Source organism: Fopius arisanus, unplaced genomic scaffold, assembly GCF_000806365.1.
Source record: "Fopius arisanus strain USDA-PBARC FA_bdor unplaced genomic scaffold, ASM80636v1 scaffold00011, whole genome shotgun sequence".
In the NCBI taxonomy this organism is placed as follows: domain Eukaryota; kingdom Metazoa; phylum Arthropoda; class Insecta; order Hymenoptera; family Braconidae; genus Fopius; species Fopius arisanus.
The window spans coordinates 1185778-1211790 of NW_011887750.1; the positions used below are offsets into that span (position 1 = coordinate 1185778).

The 26013-nt window shown below is 39.3% G+C and overlaps 2 protein-coding genes across 6 annotated transcripts in view; one reads left to right on the forward strand and one right to left on the reverse strand.

Moving 5' to 3' along the window:
* On the forward strand, positions 1–25846 carry LOC105262880 (uncharacterized). The gene is made up of 4 exons (XM_011298738.1): positions 1–172; positions 14953–15044; positions 15121–15193; positions 25378–25846. Exons 1-4 carry the CDS (start codon positions 74–76, stop codon positions 25549–25551), a joined length of 438 nt encoding a protein of 145 aa, XP_011297040.1. The 5' UTR covers positions 1–73; the 3' UTR covers positions 25552–25846.
* The window catches only part of msi (musashi), a 76199-nt gene continuing 56192 nt past the window's right edge, over positions 6007–26013 (reverse strand). For 4 of the 5 annotated variants that reach the window (XM_011298732.1, XM_011298734.1, XM_011298733.1 and 1 more), the window contains 2 exons: positions 14442–14682; positions 6007–14225 (listed from right to left, as the gene is read on the reverse strand). In XM_011298732.1, coding sequence (XP_011297034.1) covers positions 13398–14225; positions 14442–14682 — 1069 coding nt within the window. In that variant the 3' untranslated portion in view covers positions 6007–13397. Of the gene's footprint in view, positions 14226–14441; positions 14683–20929; positions 21009–26013 lie in introns of those variants that run through there. The other variant, XM_011298737.1, reaches the window with a different exon arrangement.

Below are 26013 nucleotides of genomic sequence, written 5' to 3' on the forward strand. Positions count from 1 at the left end.
GTTGAAAATATTCTGTCATCAAATAATTAATCTTTCAGAGTGTGTTTCAAGGACATTTCTATTTGATCTCACGATGTCCAACAGCAAGCCCTCAATTAAATGTCCTCCAAAGATGGATCTTGCATTGACCACTGGGATATACACAACAGCTCAAATTAAAAAAAATTACGGGGTAAGTTTATTCTCTATCCCCGTAATTATCATGATGAATGAATTGACCTTTGAAAACCAATTATTTATATCCAATTTGGTAGATGATACCGTGTTATCACCCCGGAAGTTTTTCACCGTTCATTTACATCGACATGCTGTCGAATTCCCGATAGGTCCATTCAATATGAATACTAAAACCTTCATCAGGATGTGTACACGTATTATACCTATATATCCCAATCGTACATCTCTTTCGTCTCGCGTTCGTTCGTTCATCGAGCGATTTGCGCTTCGATAAAAATTGATATCAATGTGGGTTTGAGCCGGGAGAAATGGAAAGGATAAAAAGAACAATGCGCTACGCAAAGTACTTTTTTTCCCCGGGGTAATCCGAAGACTGAGTTGAATTTTCTTGAGTAAATAAGACGGAATGCTGAGAGCTGAATAAAGAAAAGAATTCACTGGGATTCTCCAAGTAGCCACTGGCAAAAGAATGTCATGTTATGTCGCGAAGAAATCTCGGTGACGCGTTTCTGTATCGGGATAACAGAAATCCAGTGAAATTCACTGAATGCGCGCGCAACGTCCGTCTGACCAAAGCCGATGCTGAACTACTGGTGTTTGCACTCCTGTTCCCCAAGCATTTTCCCTCGTCATGCCCTTCTCCAGGATAAAAATCAATTTTCAAATGTACAGAAGCACAAATACCCTCATTTCAATGGAATTTTTAGTGTCAACTCAATTAGACAAATTTACCCTCAGAAATTCCATCTCCATGAAAAGAAGAGAAATCAATTTTCCACCTGGAAATGATTTTCCCGTGAGCTTTGGTTCATCGGTTTGTGTCTGAAATTTAGTACGCACGTTTATTCGTTTATGAAAGTTTCGTTTGGACGATGGAAAAATGGGGAAATTTTGGTGGTATCGCTGGAATTCTGTGGCCCATCGAAGAAACCCGCTTTGAATCCCCGGTGAACAGGAGAGCATAACAGAGTAGTCTGCTATTAATCCATTTCCGCATTCCTTGCCACCTGGAACATCCACTTCCTCGGTGCTCCTGTTATCCGCCCATTTCGCCGGTGTTTTCGGACTTTGCAAGGCCGCGGGAGGTCGCGTTCACATTGCCATTGCGTGGAACGTGTACCTTCATCTCTCACTCTATCATACCAGTCTCTTTTTTCAACCCTATCACCATTATCCCACAAAATAACTCGTTATTCATCCCGAAGTATAAATTAAACCTCTGACATTTTGTCGCAGACATCGTATTAACGAAATCATGCGACTCCAGGGAACATCTGCTCGATTATCCCCCGGGTCGATAAGATCCGAGAATTTCCCCTTTCCCTCTCGTCAAACTGGGAGTGCCCCTTGCGTTCATGACCGTAGGTTGACCCAGACAACTTGTTCGAATTGTCGATAGGAGAGTCTAGGATTTTTTATACTCGATTCGAATGCAGACGTCATGAAAAACAAGAGTCGTGTAATCGTAACCATCAGTTAATCATCTTCTTTGAAAAATGCCCTGCACAAGGATCGATTTATCCTCGTGATACTCCATCTGTAATTCAGTATTTATTACGATCCTGTGTATGTGCACACGTGCCTAGTTTCTCTCTGGATGTTGTCAGAAGAAGGAGAACTGGCCACGTGATCAATACGAGAAGAGTCGGCGATAGAAAGCCGAGACATTCTCTATGTACTGCTGGGGGCTGGAAAAGAGGGTGTAACGAGCCCACTAATTAAAGCCTCAATCAACTCACGTTTCGTTTGATATCAAAATTAAAATATTCCACCGGGTGATTATAATCAACTGATCGACTAATTGCTGAACATAACGAATTTCATTCAGCGCATCGGCGGACACGAGTTGAATTTAACGCTCCGACTCCCTCTATTATGCGAAAGGGAATAAAGAATTCCGGTCTAGGGCGTAAAGTCACAGACTGGCCGGCTTACGGAAATAATATTTTATTCACTTCCAAACGTATTTCTCGGTGGTGAGAGGGTAAAAGGGGATCAAAGTTGCATGGATACGTTGGCATGGTGAATGCAATTTTATAACCTCTCCAGTGCGCTTACGACGTACATAAGAAGGAGAAAGGGGTTGGAAATTTTATCCTCTCGAGCCTACACCCACAGAAATTACAACCCCACTGCTCATACCTCAGTTGAATTATTTTTCATTGCGGCAAACCCCTTTGTCCGTTTATTTTTTTATACTGCCAATTTTATTTAGAGTATTTTCCTAGTGAAAATGAGAAATCGTTGTCCATACGATGCGTTAAATAAAATTCAAACGAGATGAGCTTTTCATAACAACCGTGAAACTGATCTGATTCCCTATAATCCATCGAATTCAGAAAGATAATGGAGGGTAGTTCACAAAAGCAGGGGAAAAAAAACTCCCACGTGCCACGCAGCTATTATTCCGTAAACGTTCTGGTGAGGGGACCCCGAGAGCTTCACGGAGGATTTCTTTATCACTTTACTCAGGGAAAAATATTCAATACGACGAGCTGCATTATGTAACTCGGACCCACAACTTGCGAGAGGGAGGCAGATGTATGGTGAACCCACCGCGAGAGCAACGCGAAGTGGAGAAAAGTTGAGACGCGGTTCGTCCCTCGCATTCCAAATAACTCACCCCCATCCAGCTCCGTAGACGGAGGGAAAAAAAAAATATGAGGGAAGAAGAGAAAAAAAAAAATGTTGAAGAGTCACGGATCAAGGGCTAAAAGGGGTTCACTTAAAAGCCACTTCTAATTAAATTGCCGCGAGAAAAGACAAAAAAAAAAGACTCCGGCTTTAACGAGTCGATCGATTTAGCACACTACTTTTACCCCCGTCGTATGTACCGGGGTGCGGAGGGATGTGAACAGCAGGGGGTAGTTTTCTGGGTCGAAGTCCTTTTCTCGCGTGCCCACAGCGATGTTGAGTCTGCACGACACGTCTAGATCCAAGATAAAGCATACTCGTTTATGATATTATAAATTAGGGGGACCTCTCAGACAAACTCTCGCAGGGAGAAAAATGTTGATAAAAAAAAAAGCCTAAACTCACACGAATCAACGAGTAATGGAATGCCAGGAGTAATGCATGTATCCCTCCGAGGAATCCACACATTCTCACACCCCGAGACATTCATCGACGGCTCGGGAATTCGATAGGATAATATCTTTGCCGTGTTGTGTCGTGTTCATGCACTTCCGGTAATATCATCCTCGAAGATGCTCCCCCACATATTTCTCCACTCTCTACCCCGTAGACCTCCCCGTGGCCTGCACGTCCCTCCCCAGAAATTCAGGGCTCTATTCCTCGGGATATAAAACCCTGAGATGCCTCTTGATCACGCCACCCATGAAATTATGTTGCCGGATGTTCAACATGGAAGCTTTCATGTTTTAAAAAAAAAAATAATATGGCAATGGGAGGTGAATCCTCCCTTTCTTGGATGGCTTGCATTAAACATCACGAGGGTAATTGTCGAGCGAGAGAGCTATTGTGGAGTATATTATTTCTAGGGGGCACTATAGCTTTATAAATATGAGATATTGCACTCGCGGGAGTTGAAATTTGCAGGAGATGAAGCCCTGTTGTGACATTTCCTCATCACCTAGGAAGCATTCACCCCTCGTAACTGAAGGAAATATTACACCAGGATTGTTGTCTCCTCGAGTTTAACGTTACGCTACATCCTGGCGAGATCGATAATCTTAGCAAGTGCATTCAGCATTCATCATTTTGTTGTCTCTTCGGGGTGATAGGAGGATAGAAGAAAAATAAATGGTAAATGTGGAGAGAAATTTTCAAGAATAGTAAAAAATAGGATAAAAATGGAGAAGACAATGGGTTTTCGAATCCTAAGGGCATCTGGTTGCCGGAGGGATGGATATAAATCCTTTGAGAGTTGTATTCTGTGCCCCAGGGGTTCAAAATATCGATCCTTTGGCCCCCTGGTGAGCTAGCTCGGTATTATTTCTCAAGTCCCTTCGTCACACCCATCCTATCCACTCGCCTCTTTTATACTTACCCCCTAGTCACCCCTTACTTGTGAGACGAGTTATATCTCGTACCCTCACTTCAATTTTGAGACACTATCAGCAATACAGCAATGGGTTTGTCGTGTGGGCGATTTTCATCGGACTGGTGGCGTTAAGGGGATATGATCAGCATTGAGGGAGACATGACACTGAATTTGCATTAATTTATCGTTGGTGTTGTTCATTCGCGGTGATGATGCTATATGGAGCGTGTTTGCTACCTTGGGAGAGCATTACGCTTCAATGCCGACTCTAATTACTTCATAAGAAACTTTCTCATTTCCAATTCTATTTTTTTTTTTATCCATCCAATCGGAGGGAGAGTAGCATAATTACCTCTCAAGGTCGACCAGATTGGGAAAATTAATGGTGGGATGAATAAATGCGCCACTTCACGTGTTTATTTTTTCATCTTTTCTTTTTCACCGAATGAACGATGTTATCCCGTTTTTTTTTTTTGGAACAAAGGAGAAAAATTTTGATGCTGTGATAAAAAATATCCAGGCCTGGATTTTTTTTTATATCGATTATTACGTTATCCACACGCATGAACACTTGTTTTTCTTTTTCTCTTCTCGGATTCTACAAATACCCGGGAATACATAATATATATTCATATATTTTTTTTTATGTACATTTTGTACTTGAGTAAACATATAAAAGCACTTACATATCGTCGAATATTTTTCTCCTAACACTTATAAATAGATTAAGTACATATTTATAAATACACGTAGTACACTAGATTTTTGCATTACAAATCTCACGTTCATCATTGATTTCAGTTATATTTGACTAGAAAAATCCGTAACTCGCATTTTCTATTAAAATTCTTTAATAACTTTTCATTAAAATATATTCAAATAAGTCTTTGATTTTCCTTTTTGGTCGAGATTTGTCTCAGCAGTAACAGTCCTAAAGTCAAAAATAGTCAATAAATCTACGCTATTACAATTACGGAAAACGAAAATAATGTCTTTCATTCCATCGTTGTAGTTTGTTGATGACTCCTCGATATAGGCTGTGAGGATAAAAAAATAAGCGAAAAGGGGCAATAAATTACGATAATCTAGAACGAATACAGATAAAATTGCAACTACAATAGATACACATCAGCAACTAGATAAGTGTCATGGAAATGAAAAAATTGATTAAAAAAAAAAATGCATGAAAATATCTTTCTCTTATTCAACTCGAATAAGGGCATTCCCATTGGTGATACCACAGTGTAGGTGAGGATAGATAAAGGGGAATAGCTGCTCTAGGACGCACTCCTTAAACCACCCATTACCATTCCTCAAGGAATCCCATCCAACTTCTAAAATCCAGTACATTCTGCTCTCGCACTATTTCTCCACCCCCCCATGGATATGAATTGCTCCTTCCTCTTGCCACTGCTGTGCGGGTATTCTCCTGAAAAGGCCTTTGGCAATAAAAAAAAATAGTAGTAGAAAAACAATAAGGATAAAAATGAGTGAAAAAAAAAGGCAGAGTCCATCTCTGCTGTTGTAACTACGTTAAATCTACAGTAAATTGCTCACTACGTCATCCTGAATATTCTCCACAGACGAGTGTAGGTATTTCAATAGTCTGGGGGTGTAACTTCAACGAAAATAATGAATTCTCAATTATCCATTGGATTTTATTGGTGTTTTCAAAGAGGTAGGGGTGGTATGAAATATATCAAGCGATGTTAGCATGGAATAAGATTATTTTTAATATGTTTTCAACAACAACAGGTACAATAAATCAGTTTACCTGTAGTATACACGGTGGTCGTATCTGTCATTCGGCTTCTGTTCGACTTGTTCCCGTTTATTATTTTATTTTAATTTTTTCACAAAAATGTCCCATTGAATTTGAATTTTAATTCCCATCTAAATATCCGAATTTCACTCTGTATGACTCCCCACCACCGTCGTAAAAAGCATTCCCCCCTCCACCATCACCATGATTCATATTTTCTCTATTCTCTCAATTAAGATTAATTTCATTAGAGAATAATCTCGTGTTTAATTCATTCAATAAATTACGGTAATGCTACACATTTTCTAATTTCGGATTGGGCTATCTAGCGATTTTTGTGGAACTCGGGCTATTTATTATCTCCAACGAGCAACGATCCTTGTATCACGTACAAGGATAAGATATATATCGAAATAACGTTATTGTTTATTTATTGATGATAAATAAGTGAGTGTTTGCTCGAAGGAATGCATTGCAGGGCGAGCTTGGTTTAATGTGCTACAATCGAAGCATTTGTTGACACATAAAATAATAACATGTATTACAAACCAATAAATCAACTTATTACGCAAATATCGCTAAAACTTAGACAGTATTAAATGATTATAATAAATAAATTACTACAAAATATGAGATTTGTTCATTCGCATCGGAAATGTTGGCTTTATAGAGTTAATCAATAATATAAAGGACTAGAATGATTCATCATTGAATTATTTCGGAGATTGAACAAATCTTGGAGAGTAACAAATATGGCACATCTGATAAATTAAAATAACTAAAATTTGGATATTCTACAACGTGAGTCTTTCATATTTTAAGTATACAAGCTAGTGATATTATTTAATGTTACCTTTGTTTTTATCACGTGAGATAATATCATTTCTACTCACTACAGACTACATTTTTTTTTTCTTTCTTTACCACTGAGAGCGCGAGGAATCTCTCGATATGATATTTTACATTGTCACTCTCAATCATCAATCGAAATAATTATACGATCGAGATTCCTCCCCCCTCCATCATCTAAGTGCGACACTACAATCGACAACGCGTGTAATGTTTATTTGAAATGTATTTTCTTTAACTAGGGTTCATTCTAATTAGACTTGCTAAAGCTTAATCACTCATTATCATTTATTTACAAAAAAATCTCTTATGCTCTTAGGCACATGGGGATAGAATGAGGGATTGATCTAAGTGAATGGGATTGGGAGGAAAGGTGAGATATGTCGAGCCTTTCTTCCACTTTTCAAAAATCTCAAGAATACTAGGATCTTATCCTGAGTATGAAATATTAAATAAAAAGTGACAGTTAAACGAGTCTCAACGAGCACTGGGATGAGATTGAAAAAATATATTATATCTTATTCGATAATTATGATTTTTTGTTCTTCTCCTTCTCCATATGTTTAAGTTCTTCATTATTTACAGGCACGTGAAGTGTCAAAGTTTGTTTGGATGAAGGGAGTTGATACTATGGAATGTCAAGAATCTCAAGATGTCAATTCATTTGGTGACTAGAATTTCAAATAATTATAAAATAAAAACTACTCATGTTCAAAGGAATCGAACAGGTTTATCGAATCTCCCTTTATCCTCTCTGAGAACGGAAAACTAACGTATATTCACGTGAAATATATTTACAATGACTCTCACCAGGGTTTCACTTTAATCATACAGAAATTCCCGTGAATAATACTCCTCAGAAATTGATAAGTCTCATGAAGTGGTTATGAATTTGAGTGAGGAAATACAATTCGAGCAGTTTATCATCGATTGCATAATAATTCACTGGATTTCAATACTCAATCTCAGACCAATTGACTATTATTTGTCACTCACCGGTAGTACATTATCACCTTACTTGTGAGCGTATTTACTTGCAAGTAATTGGCTCACCCCTTGTTGACATCTCTGTGGTACATTCCAATGTGTCTGTACTGTATCCAATGAATCGAGTTAACTGGACAAGCCCAGAGGAAACCTTACTGGCTAAATCGTGAAACCCGTTGATTATTATTTTCTTTGTTTCTTTTTCTCTCATTTCATGTAATCGTACTGGAAGAACAAGACCCGGCCATTAAATCCGGCTTAATTATTATTTCTCATGATTCATCGATTATTCTTCTCTTCACTTGAGTAACCACTAATGATTATTAAAAGGAAAGGCGTGGGTCCCATGTCCAAAGTGCCTCGAAAATTTTCTACATTATTTTCCATAATTTTCCATCTAAATTCAACTCTATCTCTCCATTCAATGGACTCTATCAACGCGAATAAGCATATTAGTACTTTTTTTCTTTTTTAATATCACTTACATTGTCAGTCATATGATTTCACAACAACGATGATGCGTAATTAATGTACTGATAAATAAAAGTGACAGTGAAGACACGATTTAAACTGATCCATCGATTTTCATCCCTTAACGACTAAATCGCATGCCATTGAATGCCAAAACATGAACCAATTGAGGGGTTAAATTTCCTCGTAGTTAGTGCTGTTGTTGTTTTACACATGCAATGTGCACTCCAGTACAGTATCTAAGATTCCTGGCGATTGGCCAGAACATGGGCAGCAATTCCTGGATCGTCACACACACACACACATATGTTACACAATTTTAATGGATAAATCTACACATTTGATAGGGTATGAGGGAAGAAAAAAAATAATAATTGTGATGGTACTAGCGAAGTCGTGCCAACAGGTTGAAGGTCTGCTTTTCATCGAATTTCTTGAAATGTTTTAATTATAAATTAGCCTTTTTTTTTTCCCACCTCCGTCACTTCCGTGTCCCTCGATCCGTGATTTTTCTAGTGAATAAATACCAACAAGAAGATGCCAGGTGGATTATCCATACAAAGACCTGAGATAGCTATTTCAAAGCCAACTACTTTCACCTACAGTCTACGTGTTTGGATATAGTTTAAATCAATCCTTACCTGATGATGAGGAAGATCATCTCGATGTGTTGGAAGCACTCTCTTGTCGTCAGATGTATCAGAATTTTTCTAGTCTCGTTTTTAAATTTTGTTCCTCTTTTTTTTTTCCATAACTTGAAGGAGCTATTAAGGCACTCGGGTAAGTGTAAAGATTCAGGGGAATTATCGGAGTATTCCTCATTTCTATAAAATTACTAGAGCCTACTTTACCTCCAAAAAGCTTTCGCGTAGAGCATAATGAACTTCTATTGACACACAAGATACTTCTCGAGTCTCACTCAAATTGAACTCTGATACTCATTAATCGGATATGTACAGGGGATTTATGGGATTGATGGAGAGGGACTGGTGATTTTTTGTTTTACTTTGGTAGTTAGAGGTGCCAGAGACTAGCTAATGCATGCTCTACACAATTCCTGCTGGTGTACACTTTAGACCGCACTTTTTTTTGTCAAATAAATAATGAAGATAACACTGAAAATAAAAACGAGAGCTCAAGAGTGCCGAGTTACAGCTCTCGGTTGGTCTAGTGTACTTTCGAGTTTGAGAACACACTCAAGTCCTCCAAGAATCATGTGTTATAATGAGACGATGAGTGTGGAAAAATGAGTTAAAGAAGAGAATCTGTTGTTTTTCTCAACAATGCTATTAAGAATAAATGAGTTTAGTAAATGGACCAACCAGAGTGCAACACGGAACGAGATTGAGGATAGAGAGGGGTCTTTATCGGGCTAATTACAAGCTCAATATTAATAAGCCAATTAGCTCCGACTTCAAACCCTGGAGATATTTCTACTTAGCGCTGAAGAAGGGATAAAATAACAAAATAGATAATTGATACAAATATTCAAATAAATTATTGAAACAGGAGAAAAAGATAATGTAACAGAGAGTTAGATCTATGCTTACTAATTACAGAGATTCCATTTTAGAGGAGTATTTTTTTGGGGTAGAAGATGATACAAGGGATGATACACAAAGAGGTTAGCTACCAGTTGTAAACGACTACTTTATTGGCAATTTCACTAGGCATTTATCTAATCTAAAATTTTTTTTTCCAACTTTTCTCTTCATTTTCATGTATAACTGCTGTGTTATGTATGGTTTGAGAGTTTATTATTTTTTTTTTCATGTGTATGGTTGACGCTATGTCGATCATAGTGTCGATGCCTCTCATTTCGATGGAAGTGAGACACCGGTTCCTCGAGGGCCCGTGGATATACCCCCTCGAATTTATTTTCTATCATATTCCGTCTAATAATGATGGTGTGTGATTTGGGGTTAATTAAATTGATAGAATAGTGGGATATTGGTGAATGGATATAAGAGTTGGTGGATGTGGGATGGAAGCACAAAGAATGCGGAGTTTAGCGTTCGATCCTTCGGGGGGTGTCCCGAAGTAAACCGACGCGCGCACCAATCGGGGGATGATGCCTAGTTATTTCCCCTTGCAATGCTTGGAGGAGACACCCGTTGGAACGATCGATCGGTAGACGACAGAGTAGGATAGAAAATTTAGAGGAGGATCACAGACCAACTAAAACCAACCCAACCAACCAACCAACCACCCACCCATCCCCATATTCACAACCCCTCGAGGACGTGTGTTCTCTTCTGTACACAAATGCTTGCCTCGTTCTGCTTTCACGTGCAGACCGATCAGATGTCATTTTTTTTTCTTTCATATTTTTTCTTCCTTTTTTTCTCCACCCCCTTCTTGCTTATCGTATCTTCAAGCTCATCCGTTCGTTCTGCATGCGAAATTTGGGCGTGACACATGAATTTTTAATGAGAGCTAAATATTTGTATATCTGTAAGTACTTCCTTCTCTCTTCAGCCAATTTGAGCCTCACGTATTGACAATAGACAGAGTGATGTTTTGGCGTACGTGTAGAGTTCTGTATTGTTTGATAATCGTGGTAATAATGGCGTTGTGACAGTACTACTAACAATAACAAGCTTTGATGCAGAATCACAATTAATAATAGTTGTTGATATCTATTGGAAAATACGGTCACTGGTTATTATGAATTCACATGTTGCAGATCACTACAGTATTCGCCGTTTTGTTTATTTTCAAACTCTTGTTTTTATCGGTTATTCGTGAGGTTACAGGTTGATGCGAATGACTCATTGACGATTGGAAGTATCAATTGCACGTACACGGGCAAATATCAAATTATCGGTCAATACGAATGACACGGAAACTTGTAACTTCAAGAATGGTGAGAAATGATAGAGTGAATAGAAAAAGAAGACTAATAATTTTGAGGAGAATTATCAACCAGCATGCTTCATCTAATGTAAACATTATATATAAATAAATCATGTATCACATGATAATTCATACTCTCAAAAACTAATGGATGGTTAGCGTTCAAAAAACTAAACTACGCATTACTGTTAACATTCGCTAGTCAATATTATCCCGAATGTACAAAGAATCTTATGAATGGAGAGGTATTGTTCTGTACTATTACTGTTTTTTTTCTTTTGTTTGTTATTTCAACGGGAGCACAACGGGAGTCTATAGATTATGAAAAATTGATAATGCAAATCTACCAATGGCCGTTGATAAATCAAATAAAAGACACTGTCGTAACCTACATGCTCGTCATGTCTAATGGTCAATGCACCTTCTATCATCAAAATTGGAATTTCCTCTTCAGTTTTTTTCTCAACTAAGCACTCGTACACGCGACTCACACACTCACGCTCATTTCCTCTTGTATGTTAATTTTTTTTTTTTGCTTTTTGTTTTTCTCACTCTCATGTCAGTCTTGCTCATAAGCAAAGACCATAAGTACGTATCATTTTAATGACAATATTCAAGAATATGTGTTAAATATAAATTAATAATACTCGTGGGGTGTCGCGAGTAACAATATTTGTTTTTTACTCTTAACTTATGACGAAATGTATATTGAATATCACTCGCACGTCATCACCTGCCAATATTTCGTGAAATTTCCTATTACTAGAGATATTACTCATCATTTCTCATGATTATTCTCCACATGTTTGAACAGTTGAAACGAGGAGCCGCATTTTTATCCGCATCTCCTCGCGTATTAGTGTCCATTAAATTATAATGATAATTAACTTATGAAGACATATACAAATGTATGCATATGCTACTCGTATTGTATGCTGCCACATCTTTCTAACTTCCGACGTTAATTAATTGAGTAATTCACTTATTGCTCGATATATCTCAAATTCGACTTGTCTCATTTTTCTCACTCATAAAATTTTCCTCTCGCCTATCTCATTATTATTTGGCTCTCAACTGAGAACACATTTCAGTCCAAAATTTTAGAAAAAGATTTAATCATTATGAGTGTGAAAAAATCACACGCGTTAACTTATTCACATATCTAATCTCTCTCTTGAGCTAATCTCAATGTGGATTTTATTATTAGAATAATAATCCTGTATTCTTGTTATCGCTTTCGCGTCACTTACGTTACTATTGAGTATCCTTAATGATTGAATAACTATGAAATAGGATTAACGCGCGACCCGGCACACGCCAATCAATATAATACGTCCTGGTGCATTATCCCGTACGTGATATTATCCCTCATCTTCTAATTTCAATCATTCTCTTTTCCTCATCCTCTACTAATAATCATCTTACCCTAATTATTCAATCGCTTTTTATCATTTTATTTTGTAAACGATGGCTATTCATTCAGATGCCATGGAGAGCAGAGAAATATTGTCTTCCATTACTCGAAAAAAAAATATATATTTAATATGCATATTATTACTTATCAGTAAGTATTGACAGCCCATCGATCTTCATTGTTATTTTCATTCTCATTAAATTAATTATCAATAAGTCCATTATTATCTGATTATTACCGAAAACAATTCAAGTCTAATCAAAGGGGAGCATCCAGTGGGATAGAGTATTTTTCAAATAAAAGAGTATTGCGTTAATATCTTCCTCACTTACTCGAGAACACATTTCGGATTGATATTTCAGGGCATTACGATGCTCGAACAATATCAACGAAATTCAATCAATCAAGATGAAAAATAAAACATTCAGTATTTTATTCACCAAACTACGAGCCGTTGCGCAACTAGCGCAAACTGATAAAATGAAAAAAAAAAAGAACAAAAGAAAGATTTAAAAAACTATAAGTATTGTTAATGGCTAGAGAAGCCGGAAGAACGGAGCGCAGATGAAGAGAGATCGATTGAACATACATTCAATAAATGAAGAGAGTGTTAAGGACGGTGCGAAGAGAATAATTAATATAAATAATAATAATGAAAAAAAAACGAAAGAAAAAAAAATCAGACTTGCATTCATCTGGCTTGACATCTTCCAAGATTGAATTTAACACGTTTATCCTCTTCCATTATTCCCAGGGTAATCTCTTCAACAATTTCCACAGTCTGACCGATTGCTCCAACTGTTCCAGTATCCAAAGCTCTCGAAGAAAGATGCAGAGTGGCACTGACTCCCATTAATTATCCACAATTGAATGAAAATTTAAACGTACATCCCCATACCGTACATTGAGCCCCAGTCAACGCCCTGGAAACTCGACATATCGACATTCGTAAGTGAATATCCCTGATAAGGATTGCCAGGTGGCGCTCCAGCTTGTGGCTGTGCAGCTGTGGCTGTTGTAGGTGGTGCGGGTGCCGTTGGTGGTGCTGTGGCAACAGCAGTTGGAATAGGATAGGGTGCATATCTATACGCCGATAGCGCTGGATAACTGCTTGCAAACAATTTTCCATAACCAGCCACAGCGTTCTGCACCTGTGCAGCAGCAGCTGCCGCTGCGGCTGCCTGTACCTGGGCCTGTGCCTGTGCAGCAACGAATTGCGATGCCGTGGCAACTTGCAACTGAGGCTGTGGAGCAAGTCGAACACCCAGTGCACCCAGAACAACTCGTTTACCAAGTGCAAGGGCACTTTGCTGGACAGCCTCTTTAGGCTGCGCCTTCTTGCACTCCACCTTCTTGTTCTTAATCGTGTGAAAATGTATTTCACAAACTCGATCAACAACATCCTCATTCTCAAACGTCACAAACCCAAAGCCACGATGTCGCTTTGTTTGCTGATCCATCAGCATAACCGTCTCCTCGACTTTACCAAACTGATTGAAATAAGCTTTAACTTCGTCGCTACTTGTGTCTTGGCTAACACCACCCACAAATATCTTCTTCGTTCGATTAGCCTGTTTAGCACGATTCTTTGGTGTCGCGTGTTTCGGATCAATCTTCTTGCCGTCCAGCGTGTGAATGGGACATTTGAGTACTTTGTCGACACTGCCAGGCTCAGCGAATGTGATGAAACCAAAACCCCGACTCCGCTGAACAAATTTTTATTCAACATACAGTTAATATATGCACAATAGGATGAGTTTTTTCACCGCCCAGAGACCGTGTATGACGAGTATCCATGTATCCATGAATATTTACAATATTTACAAATGAACATGCAAACAACTGTAGCCTTTTGATGATGAGTGGAGTGTCCATGCACGGTCCCTGTAATGATTTTTCAACATACGTTCATCACTACTAACCTGCGTGACTGGATCCTTCATTATTAATACATCCGTCACGGTGCCAAACATGCCAAAGTACTCCCTGAGCTTTTCACTACTCGTCTGCCACGACAAACCACCGACAAACAATTTTCCCGGTGCTGGGTCACCACTGTTTGGCGTACTCCTGCCGGAGCTACCTGAATGGCTACCGTTTATTGGCACTAGGGCATTGTGAAAATCGTGCTCCAGTGCACCATTCGCTGCCTCCATGCCAGCGCTGAAACACAAATAAACAAACAATTGATTCATACGGGAATTAATTGACGGTGTGGTTGTGTTAATGAAACGAGAATAAATAAAAATATACCAATATCTAGGTTCAATTATTCGAAGTGCACTAGTTTTTTTTTTTTTTTTTCGTTACTGTGAGAGATTGATATTTCCAAGCTTTTCAGTTCCACTAAACTAACAGAGCTAAATAATTCTTTCAAAGTTCAATGTACTTGAATGAATATTCAATTTTGTGGAACATTCATTAATGTTGCAGGTCTGTCCATTGTTGGCTCTTCAATTGGGCGCTCTGGGTGGAATGTTATTTATGATTTATCACAGAACGTTCGTTACGACAATCGACGTACAGTGAGTTTATCTTTATGTCATTGTTCTCCATAACAACTGATTGTGGATCGATAAATAATCGTAATTATAATGGTAGAATGGGTAATCAACGCTGGGAGATGCAGTCCAAACCGAAATTCATCGATCTGAGAAATCCCCGCTCCCTCAAGGTAATAAACCTCCCCAATACTCTTCAACCCTCACATACTCCATAATAATAAATAGATAAAAAAAGGCATGTCAATCGAATCGTAAATAGAGATCCGCCAAAATGAGAATGATCGAATTATCCCGGCAACCTCGAGATAATCATCTCCCTCCTCACCTAGCCAATATGCGTTGTCTAGTAGTACAACAGCAACTGAGCAAGGATACTTTGGCCTAAGTTAATTAACTCGGCTAGCCAATAATTCATCGAATCTCCGATATTTCTGTTAACCATTAAAGCCATCTGCACGAGGCAAGTGAAAGTTGCCAGTGCAACAAAAACGAACTTGATTAATTCGTGAGAGAAGTCAGGGCCTTGGGACAATGTGTATATCAAACGGAGGAAACATAAAATGTAAAGTTTGAAGAGTCATCATAATGTTTAGAGCAGTTAAAAGAAGGACATGAAAAGAGGGTGGTCTAACGAAGGTCCGAGCGTCTTGAAGGAACGAGTGGCAAAAAAGAAAAAGAGAAACAAAATAAATAAAAAAAAAAAAAAAGCCAACTCGGACTCTTCTGAGTGTACGAGACGACGACTGTATTCACCGTGGTTGATGTTGCGCGCACAGGCTGAATCGAGAGTGAGAGAACGCGCAGCTGGTGGATCAATACACCCTCCTCCACACCGTTCACCACCCCTCGGTGAAATCACCCACCCCCGTATACACATTGGACTCGAGTTGCTACCTCGTTGGCCGCTTGGGGGTGTCGCGTTCCGTTCCCTCTTTCTCTTGCACAAAATCCTACCACTCCACCCACCCCCTGGCCCTCATTTTTCAATGCCCCCCTGCGCCCCTTGAGCGAGCAATGGAGAGAGCGGCGCTCCCTCCGTTGCCAGGACGTTGTCGGCCAGCAGAGCCCCTTTGGTGGGGGATGACGAGGTGAGGCAAGGGTGCGCACGGGGTGCGGAGGCGCCGTCGCCAGCGAGCGACGCAGTGCCGTCGGGACGCTCGACCGAGTCGCTTATCTTATTCACCTCAACCATTCACCACGGTACACTACAGAATAGCGGGTTCAACAACTCAATCGCGATTACGTTTCAATTTTTTTTTTTATTTCCTCCCTTCGATATTGTCCCTGATTATTGATAAAATTTCATGACTTGTGCATGAAAATATGTGAGGAGCGACAACGCAGGTATGATACTATCACTGGACTTCAGCTGAAGAGTTCGGTGTCTGGAATATTGTCCTATCACAGCAGTACGCCTTCTCAAGTTACTGGTGTGATGGGACATTGTCCTGGATGCTGTGACATAGCAACGTGCATCATCCAGACGTACATCGCCGTTTAAATGAAACAAGTTGTTATAATGACCGAGTGTTAATAAGTGGTGGAACGTGTACTCTCATAAAAAATCTATAATACCTCGATTTTAAGGGCGTTAAACGATAAATCATTAAAGTTATAACGAATAATCTTGTGTGTCTGGTAGAGAATAAATGTTATCTCTGTGTATGGGTGAGAATTGAGAGAATGCTAGGAGTTTGGGGACAAGGGAGAAGAGGAGTTAGGGAAAGTAGCATTTCACCCCCGTACAGTAAACTCGGAAAAGCACGACTTTCACCGAGCACGCGCTCCACCCACATAAATTAAATGGATGGAATAATAGTGAGGAGGCGAAAGTATCCAAGTGCTTGGGTAAAATGAGGCGAAAACGGGGCTCCAGTTATCGGTGGGAGGGTGGGACAAAGGGGTTAATGAGGGCCCTCCCCGCGTATGTTGAAGAGCGTGGGTGGCCATGGAGAAATGAGAAAGATTAAAATAATGGAGGAATGGAGGGAAAAAACAAAATGAGAGATATTGAAAGAAAGATGGAGAGTGGCGCGTAGAAAAGGGCCACGTTTGCTCGGACGTAGAGGTGAAACGTTTTACCGGTCGATGGGGGAGCAGCTTCCGGTCGATAGAGGCGCGGCGCTCAACCCCCCGCAATATCCTTGGCTCATTTCAACTATTTAAATTCCACGTTAAACCCTAAATCATCTAAAACATTATTAATCACATTAGCAGACATAATGACGAGTGACATTGGTGATGCAACACAACGAGTATTGATTTTGTGTCAGACGAGAATGATGAAAATGGAAGGACTGTTGGAGGCCGAGGATAAAGTACACGTGTGCCAATTAATTATCTACGCGAGCATATCAAGGACTTCCTTTTGCCTCGGTCCTCCGATATTTCAATTCACCGATGGATTTTCATGGTTCTTCGCGATTGCACGATAATGTGAAGTGGATGTAATTGTGGATGATCTGTTGGTTGGGATGAGGAGGTGAAATATTTTTGATGTACCGGGGAATGGGTTGGTCACAGGCGAGGGGTGAAAATGTGGAAACGTGGATTGAGGGGTGGAAGAAGCAACCTTTGGTTGAGGGCACGTCCACCAGATGGCAACAACAACCGGGTGCCCCCCATTCAGTGGATGGAGATACTGTTTTTCTGATGTTTTCATTAATCATTGCAAATTCAGATTAATGCTCACATTTTTATCGGCCAAGTATCAATGTGGAATTTACTTTACGATGAGCAAATGAGAAGATACGTGAGAGACTTATTTGTGTAGAAATGCTATAATTTTAGATGTCTGTAGACAGTAGAAATTTTTTGGAGAAGACAAGGGCCAAGTTTATAACTTATAATAAATTGCCTCATTTTTTTTTCTCTCATTAAATATCAGTAGAAACATTCTAGGCACTTGTATTTAATTGAATAGTCCTTTCCTTTTATTCAACACTTTTCTATTGATTTTATGGAAGACTTGTATACGTGTGTTTATCATTATTTGATATTATAGATGTAGATGAGTATTAATAGGTCACTGAACAATATTAATATCTGCTGATAATAATTTTGCTGTTGCTTGAATAAATATTTACACCAAAATATCATTAACTTTCATTAGTTGAGAATACATATTGCACATTGTAGGCTGCTGTCATTGAGGGTAGACGTGTGTGTCACGTCAATTTATTTCGATTTTCACGGTAAAGTTGTTCATTAAGCACGCGTGAAGACACGTAGGTGAGATGAATATTAGCCATGTGAATGCCACTATATGTTCCCCTTTCATCCCCCTAAGACATTCGAAAATCACTCGTCTAAGTCTTATTTACATAAAGAAACCTTAAAAATTGCTTCATCCACCCACCCCCGCCTTCGGGATTTCTATTTTCCCCTTCCATGAACTCACGGAAATTGCAAAGCGTTTTTCAACTCAGCGTGAGAAGGATTATTCTCCCGAAACTCAATTCAAACCGTTTTATTCAATCTCTCAGTGAAGACAGAGATAAATGGAGGAGCTTCACAGAAATTGAAAAATAAATTTGCAAAACCCGTTACCCCCTGTCTCGGGAATTGACATAACAAAGTCATTTCCATGTCTAGTTCGATTTTTTTTTTCGAAATCCTATTTCACTGCAAGTCCCATTTATTTATTGTGTTCAATTTCCTATCTTTATTCTCCACTGATGGGTTATTGGATCAATACGAGGGGCTCCAATTAATCGACAGGGGCTTGCCCGCCCTCGACAGATGGTCAACGAAAAACAGTACATGCACTGGTGTGTAAAAGCTCGGAATCGACTAGATTTGGGGATGTAGAAAAATCGTTTGCTTTCAGTTTGTTCTTCCAACAAAGAGATCGTTATTAAGACTCACCGGCATTGAAATCCCCCAAACTCACGATAATTACACGATAATTACACGATAATTACTTCGATAATTCTTCGATCAGCCACTTCCTCATATTTTTCTTTCAATTCTCTCAGCTATCTCGGTCACCACCCAATTACCCATTTTACCCTCTCGAAACTCCAATCAATTTGGAAAATTAAATGTCTCAAACGACAAGTTTCTAATAATTTCGTTTATTCTCCCTCGTCATTGAATTCTCCACTAAGCATTGTTTCCGAAATTGAATTAGAACCCGTCCAATTCTTATCCCGCAAATTGGTATTAATTGATTTTTAGGGGATGAAAAATCGACGCGCCATCTCATGGTCAAAATGCGGATTGCCCTCATGGAGAACTAGGAAATAGCGGAATTCCCCGGAAAAGCGTAAAACGATATGGTTGGTCGATAAAAGCAGAGTCTAGAATTGTTTTACCGTCGGTAATACACGAGGTGATATCTGCGTTGCCAACGGGTGTCCGTCGAACGAATCCAGTAGGAATTCCGCTCATAATCGATTACTCTGAACAATAATTGCCCCAGGAAAGCATTTCATGGCCGTGGCATGAGTCTGGAATGTACTTGTTTCTCTGAGATTCTTAGGCTCTGCGGTTTGCTCATTGTCGGATGCCGGTGGCCCTTTCCCCCGAGCCCGAGAATCAAAGCTAATAACTTGGCGCTTGCCTTGACCGTACAGAATTTCCCAACTAATTGGCCCAACTTTGATAACATTTGGATTCGATCAGAGTAACCTGATCGCCAAATAAACCTCGGGAGAACCTGCGGTGACAATCTCGTGAATGCCTGGTGAAAATATATAAAAGGCAAATGGTTATTAAATTTTCGTTATGCAAGGGGTGCATTCCTTATCGCTATATCTAATGGGCACTTGATCGGTGCCAACGTATGCCCAATCGTGGATCTCGGTGGAATTCATTAACTAGAGACCTCATTCACAGTGTGTCTTATCGCGACGATCACTTCTGATTGCACGGTCTGGTCACAGAATAACTTTTTTCAACTCCTCGAGTGCATGACTAACGCTCCCCTTTATCCAGTCCTTTTTTTTTCCTTGCCATCAAACACGAAGTATGATTTAATATTTCCGGAGAACACTTGAGATGTGTTTATTCCACGATGCTGAGTGAATCCTAATGAGTTTAAATTCATTGGTTTTTATTCCACGAACACTAATTGCCCTTCCGCTGACTATTCATACTGTTTAGCCAATAATTCCACATGAACACTCGTGAATTTGATTAGTCAATTTGGAAACAACGATACTTGATTTATCTACTTGTTACGATACTCAAAAAACCTATTTTACGGTTTTACTTTTGGCATGCCGTTATAAGTGATGAGTTATTTGGTGAAGGTTCATCAAAGGGAGAAAGGACAGGGTGAACGCATTTATAGTTTGTGATGGAGTACATGGAAGAGAGCTGTCAACTACTAGAATGATACTGCCTATGCTACCTTTCACCTCGAAAAAATATTTTTCCATCATTTATTTTCCGAATGGAAGCCTCTGATGTTTTTTTTTCCGATTTTTCATGAATAATCTCACGAATGAAAATCACCATACCGTGAGAGGGAGACTAAAAAGACCCAATTTTTATCAACTTCTATGAAAAAAAAAAAAGACACCTTCTCTCATACACGACCCAAAATTGTTACCCTACTGTGCTATGATTATATACGAAATAGGTGGAAAATTCACATAAAGTAAATAAATTTGTACTTCAGTGGTGGAAATTAATCTCTGACACTTTTAGAATGATAATAAACACAAAATGGAAAATGTGCTACCACACAAAACTGATCTAATAGGATTTCGAAGGCCCGATAAATAAAACAGATGCTTCATTCTTTATTCAGTCTGTAAAAAGTATTAATTACTTTAGAATACTTTGGTTACAAGATGATATACGAAAAAAAGCCTGTTCCTCATTTTATCTATGGATATACTTCTTTTCAAATGATTTTCTCCCACTTTAGGCTGATTTCTCAACTGCCTTTTCTTTACCTTGCCGATAACACGCGTTTCAACGTTCGGAGGTTTGCTGCTCCACCACATTAGCACTCGTCGCTGCTCGTCCTGCATCCTTAAAAAGAGACAACGTTTTTTTGTTTTTGCATATTGCATTTTGCCATTATTTTTTTGTCATTCAAATGTCTCCCTTCAGAGATAAACTGACATGGATGGAAATTCCAGTGCTTATCAGACCCATTGCTCTAAAATTTCATGACAATCTACATCTAATTATCACTGAGTACCACTGGTAAACATAATCATTAATCTCCACCAGAAGTCCCTTGTTATCCTGTAAAATCAAGGTTCAACGGTTAATTCGTTTGAAATTTTGCCAGTTAGATCACGAGCTCTACCGCAAGATTGATTAATAGATTACATTAAGTTGTTATTAACATCTCTGGTCATTAGTCGGTCAATCTACGGTGCTTTTTTTTTTTTAGAAAAATAAATAAAGTCGGATGCTGGTACATAAGACAACGAACCTCTAGCGAATTACTACACTTGCTAACGAGATATAGAGTATATTTATAATGTAAAGAAAGTCGTGAATGCACGATTCATCTGTAACGCGTTTAATCTACCAAATAATGCTGATCACGTACTTTTATACATATACTGCGTGCTTTATCAAAGATGAGAGAGGAGAGGAAAAGTAAGGGGTAGTCATAGTGGGAGAAAGGTGATGACACTTGAGGATGTGGTGAGAAGGAAATTGTCGAGGGTTCACAAGGAGGAAACCAAAAGAATTATAGGGTAATGACATCCTAGAGACTCTTGGATCCAGTTGACTCTCACTTCAACTCTCTGACATTTTTTTTTCTCCAGTCGAAACATGGATTTATCCCAGAATACATCCTCTGCTACATTCAATAACAAATTAAACTCTTCAAACGCAAATTAATTTGTAAATAAATTTCATCTAAACACTGAATTTTACCACTAGACATCGATATTAATGGATCATTTAATCAAACAATTGTGATAGAACTATTCATGTTACTATTGTGCGATTATTCCATTTGCTAGTTACTATTTAAACATTGAGAGGCACTAAAGTTAGTCGTTTCGACCCTCGATATTTTTTCTCTTCAAGCCATTCAACGACCCACGGGAGGTGAAAGAGGGAAACCCTCCGAGTGGGACTCCTTATGCAGAATAATAACGATTCGCCGCGTCAATACAATTACCATCACGAGATTATGTTTAAGTTGAACTAATTCCGGGTAACGGCGTGTCTCAGATAGAACGAGAAAATAACCAGAGACTTGAATTTGGTTTTTCACTCTTTTCCCTCTCAAGTGTTTATCATCTTATCTAAGGTGATTTCACGTGGAATCAATCATTATTTCATTTTTTTTTAAATCGATTTTGAAAAAAGTCCATATTGTCCCCCAAAAATCATAGGTCTGGCTCCGAGGCTGGAGGTGAAAGGAAAAATGTATTTTTGAGATTGTTGCTACGTTCACCCCGTGCCGAAAAGTGCCTTTTCGTTTACTCGTAAACGAAAAGTAAACAGAAAAACTTTTTGCACAATTCGGCACTCGCTGAACGTAAAATCACTGTCAAAAAAATATTATTCGACACACGTGAGCCGAGAATTTTCAGCTCGTGTGATTGGCAGCCCTCAACTTCGCCCCGGTTCGCCAACTTCACGCTACTCGTAAAAATTCCATCTCACTCGTCTCGAAATATACTATTTCAATTATTTGATGGTTCTTGAGCAGCGGTTGAAAAAAATTCTTAGAATTGTAAATAAAAAAAATTTTTAGATGAATCTTTTGGAAAATGGCCGACAGGAGATTTTGAGGTGTATAAATGTATACATGTATATTATGGGTGTAAAATTCCTCGGGTTACTTGGCAAATCGAAACGCGTCGAGGGAGTAGGAGAAGAGCGTCATAAATGCTATGGGAACAAAGCGCTCAGCACACGTCACACGGGTGTTCTCCTGCGTCGGCACGTAGTAGCGAATTGCGATCCAGGGACTCGGAGGCATTTGATCAGACATGCCGTAGAAATTAAACGCGCCCCAAGGCATGTGCCACTGATAACACTAATGAGTATTTTTCAACTCGTTTAGCAGTTTACTTTATATCGGCAGAGATTACAAACTCATCTCAATAAATTTAGTGTATCACCAAAAAACAATAATTTGAGTTTGAGTTTACGGCCCTGGTGAATAGGAAGAGTCAGGATATTCCGACTTGTGGAGCCATCTGTGCTAGTAGGTGGGAACTTTGTCTTAAAAATCATCCCCCTCTCGGATCAATACTCGCCACCACCCCGATGTTGGAGGCTGCGGAGAGAACGCGAGAACATGCCCTCAAGGCAAGAGCTACTCTCTCCCTCGGTCCCTTTATTTTTTTTTATTTTCATTATCACTCTCTCACTCTCTCACCCTCTTCCCTCCTCTTTCCCTTTCCTATCGTCTCAGCTCTTCCGTCTTTCGTCTGCATGGACCACCGAACCTCCTTCAAACTTGACGCCAACTTCTTTCCGACTGTTGAGAAAGATCGATATTATACGATTTGCCCTCACCGCTGGTCCTCTCGTTTAGCCTCCTGACTCATTAACGAACTTTGACAGTCAACTCCGCCTCGATGGCATCTCATGAATTATTTTCCCACCCTGTGAATAGCCCGGATAGCACTCTGTTCAATTGTCCGGAGTTCAGAGAACTTGATAATTAGCGTAGATTTCCTTAATCATTTGAAAATTTCCCGCCCAATTTGCGACGTTAATCCTAGCGCCTAGCGTGAGACTTGGGAGACAATGAAAATGGTCGATATGTACAAAATGGCTGATGCGTAGACATGAGATTTTATACTCATCCGGAAGCCTTTAAAAGGGATGAAGAAACGAGTGGTGTGAGGGGGTGTATGAAACATTGGAAAAACCGGGGCGGATGAAGCCCCATACATACGGGTCACGCTTTAGCTCTGTCATGGTCGAGCTTCACCCATTCCATACTCTATCATATACCAGAGCTTTTGCACAGCTTGCGGGCTTTCCTTGTGTCGCTCCCTCGCTATGCAGCTTCTAATAACATAATTTAATTTCGAGCTTCTTCCCCCATCAATTATGCAGTACACATATCACTCTTCGAACAAACATTCCAATTTATCCTATAGTCGAGTAATAATTCCTAATGACACCATCCCTTCAGTCTCCAATGAAACTGTCATGTCTTGAAATTGCTAAATTCAATACCGTGAATTACTACCCAACATTTTCTATAGACGTGTTGATTTTCTCCGTTGCGGTCTCATTTTTCGTTTATTCATTACTCGAGAGTTGGGGAGAATGGGAAAAATTGGAAAACCACACTACAAGAGTTGATCTCGGGTTCGCTGCAAGCCATTTGATCTAGCCATCAGGCGCATTGCCGTTGTGACAACATACCTCTCTTTTTTTAATCGTCAAGTATAAGTCAACCTGTCTATTCCTCACACCGTTCGTAATTTCTCTTATCGGTTTTCGAGGGTGAGAATCAACCTTTAGAAGTCCATTAACAATATTGCCAGGATTAACATGACTATTTTGTGATACCGGGTTATCCGGAACTATAAAATTTCGTTAAAACTCCGACAAAGGTTGCAATCGACTCGAGACTGGCGACAGGTAGTAAAGGGTGTAGGCCACTTTAAAAAGGGAAAACTGGAATAGCTCGGGGGTTGAAAAGGAAGAGTGAGGATATTCTTGATGGAAAAAGCGGTGGAGAGGTAGAAGGGGAATCGAAATAAGCGGCTTACGGAAATACACGTTGCTTACCGTGTAGTCCACACTACAAAAGCAACATTGACGTGAAAAACGGAATGGATTATTCGACAAATTTTTACGATAACCCAACGAAAAACTATTGAACAACTGGCTCAAAGCTCGCCAATAGCCTCTGTCCCATTTGCCCATTGGAAAATGCATGAGGATAACTGAATATGTGACCCGGAATTCATAACGAGACTTCAAATCATATCCAGTGAATGATATTGGGTTTTTAAAGCTCGCCGGAAAGCTTTCAGTGGCGGACAACGCCGTATGTGCGGGTACATAGAGTAAGACGAGAAGGAGAATGAAAAAAATGATAAAAAAAAAAGAGAAATGGACGAGTGAAAGAGTTGAGGGGGAGTGCAGGAGGGTTAAAAACGGATCGATGAAATCCGGCACTTTCGCATAAGCGCCATACGTCACCCGCTCTGTTGGCCCTTTTACTATTTTTCTCACGTTTCTCGTTGGTACGAGCCACAGAATAATCTTTATAAATAATTCATACTAAAAAGCAACTCACTGCGAGTCTACCAAGTTTTCATCATAAATTGTTCAATGAGTTATCCATGTGCCTGGAAATCATGTGATTTCAAACAGAGAAAAAAAGAGATATATATTTTTTTTCCCCTTTATGGAACAGAATAAAATTCTAAATTCTATGTTTTCTCTACAGCTGATGGAGAATAAGATAGAATCGACTATTGCACTGGACAATCGTTATCGACTCATGCGGAACGAGCCGATGTACGACGTCAGTGGACAAGAGACCGACGAGATTGGAGATGATGAACCTGAACTCAGCGAGGAAGAGCTGAGAGAGAAATATGGGAAGTGGAGGAATCAATAGATGAGGAATAAAGAGAAAAAAAAAATCAATAGAAAGCCATCAATTTACAAGTGCTATCATCAATGCGGAGACCAAGGTTGAGTGGAGTATCTTGATGATTCCAAACGTTTTTCACATGCCTCTCAGAGTTTCTGAAGAGTCGACATTGATCGCGAAAACAGTGAGCCCCTTGTTTTCCCTGGAGTTCATCTCCGAACGTCTGCAACTCATGAGTCTTTGAGACTCATCAGTGCAGAAGATAAGCCAGAATAATCAAAACAACTTGAATGTATCCCCAGCACAACAAAATTCCAAATAAAAGTAGCATGATTAACTATTTTAATGATAAAACTGGTAAACGAACTCGACTTGTCCATTTACAAATACTGAAAGTAGAAATACTGGATATTATCGAATCCACGAGGTGAGCATTCGGTTGCAGGCGACCTATTTTCCCCCAGGTCGTGATAAAAAGGAAATAAA

Coding starts and splice junctions, on each gene's coding strand:
- LOC105262880 (XM_011298738.1), top strand. CDS start 74: ATGTCCAACAGCAAGCCCTCAATTAAATGTCCTCCAAAGATGGATCTT. Junction 173..14,952: donor AAATTAAAAAAAATTACGGG/GTAAGTTTATTC, acceptor TTAATGTTGCAG/GTCTGTCCATTGTTGGCTCT. Junction 15,194..25,377: donor GAAATCCCCGCTCCCTCAAG/GTAATAAACCTC, acceptor TTTTCTCTACAG/CTGATGGAGAATAAGATAGA.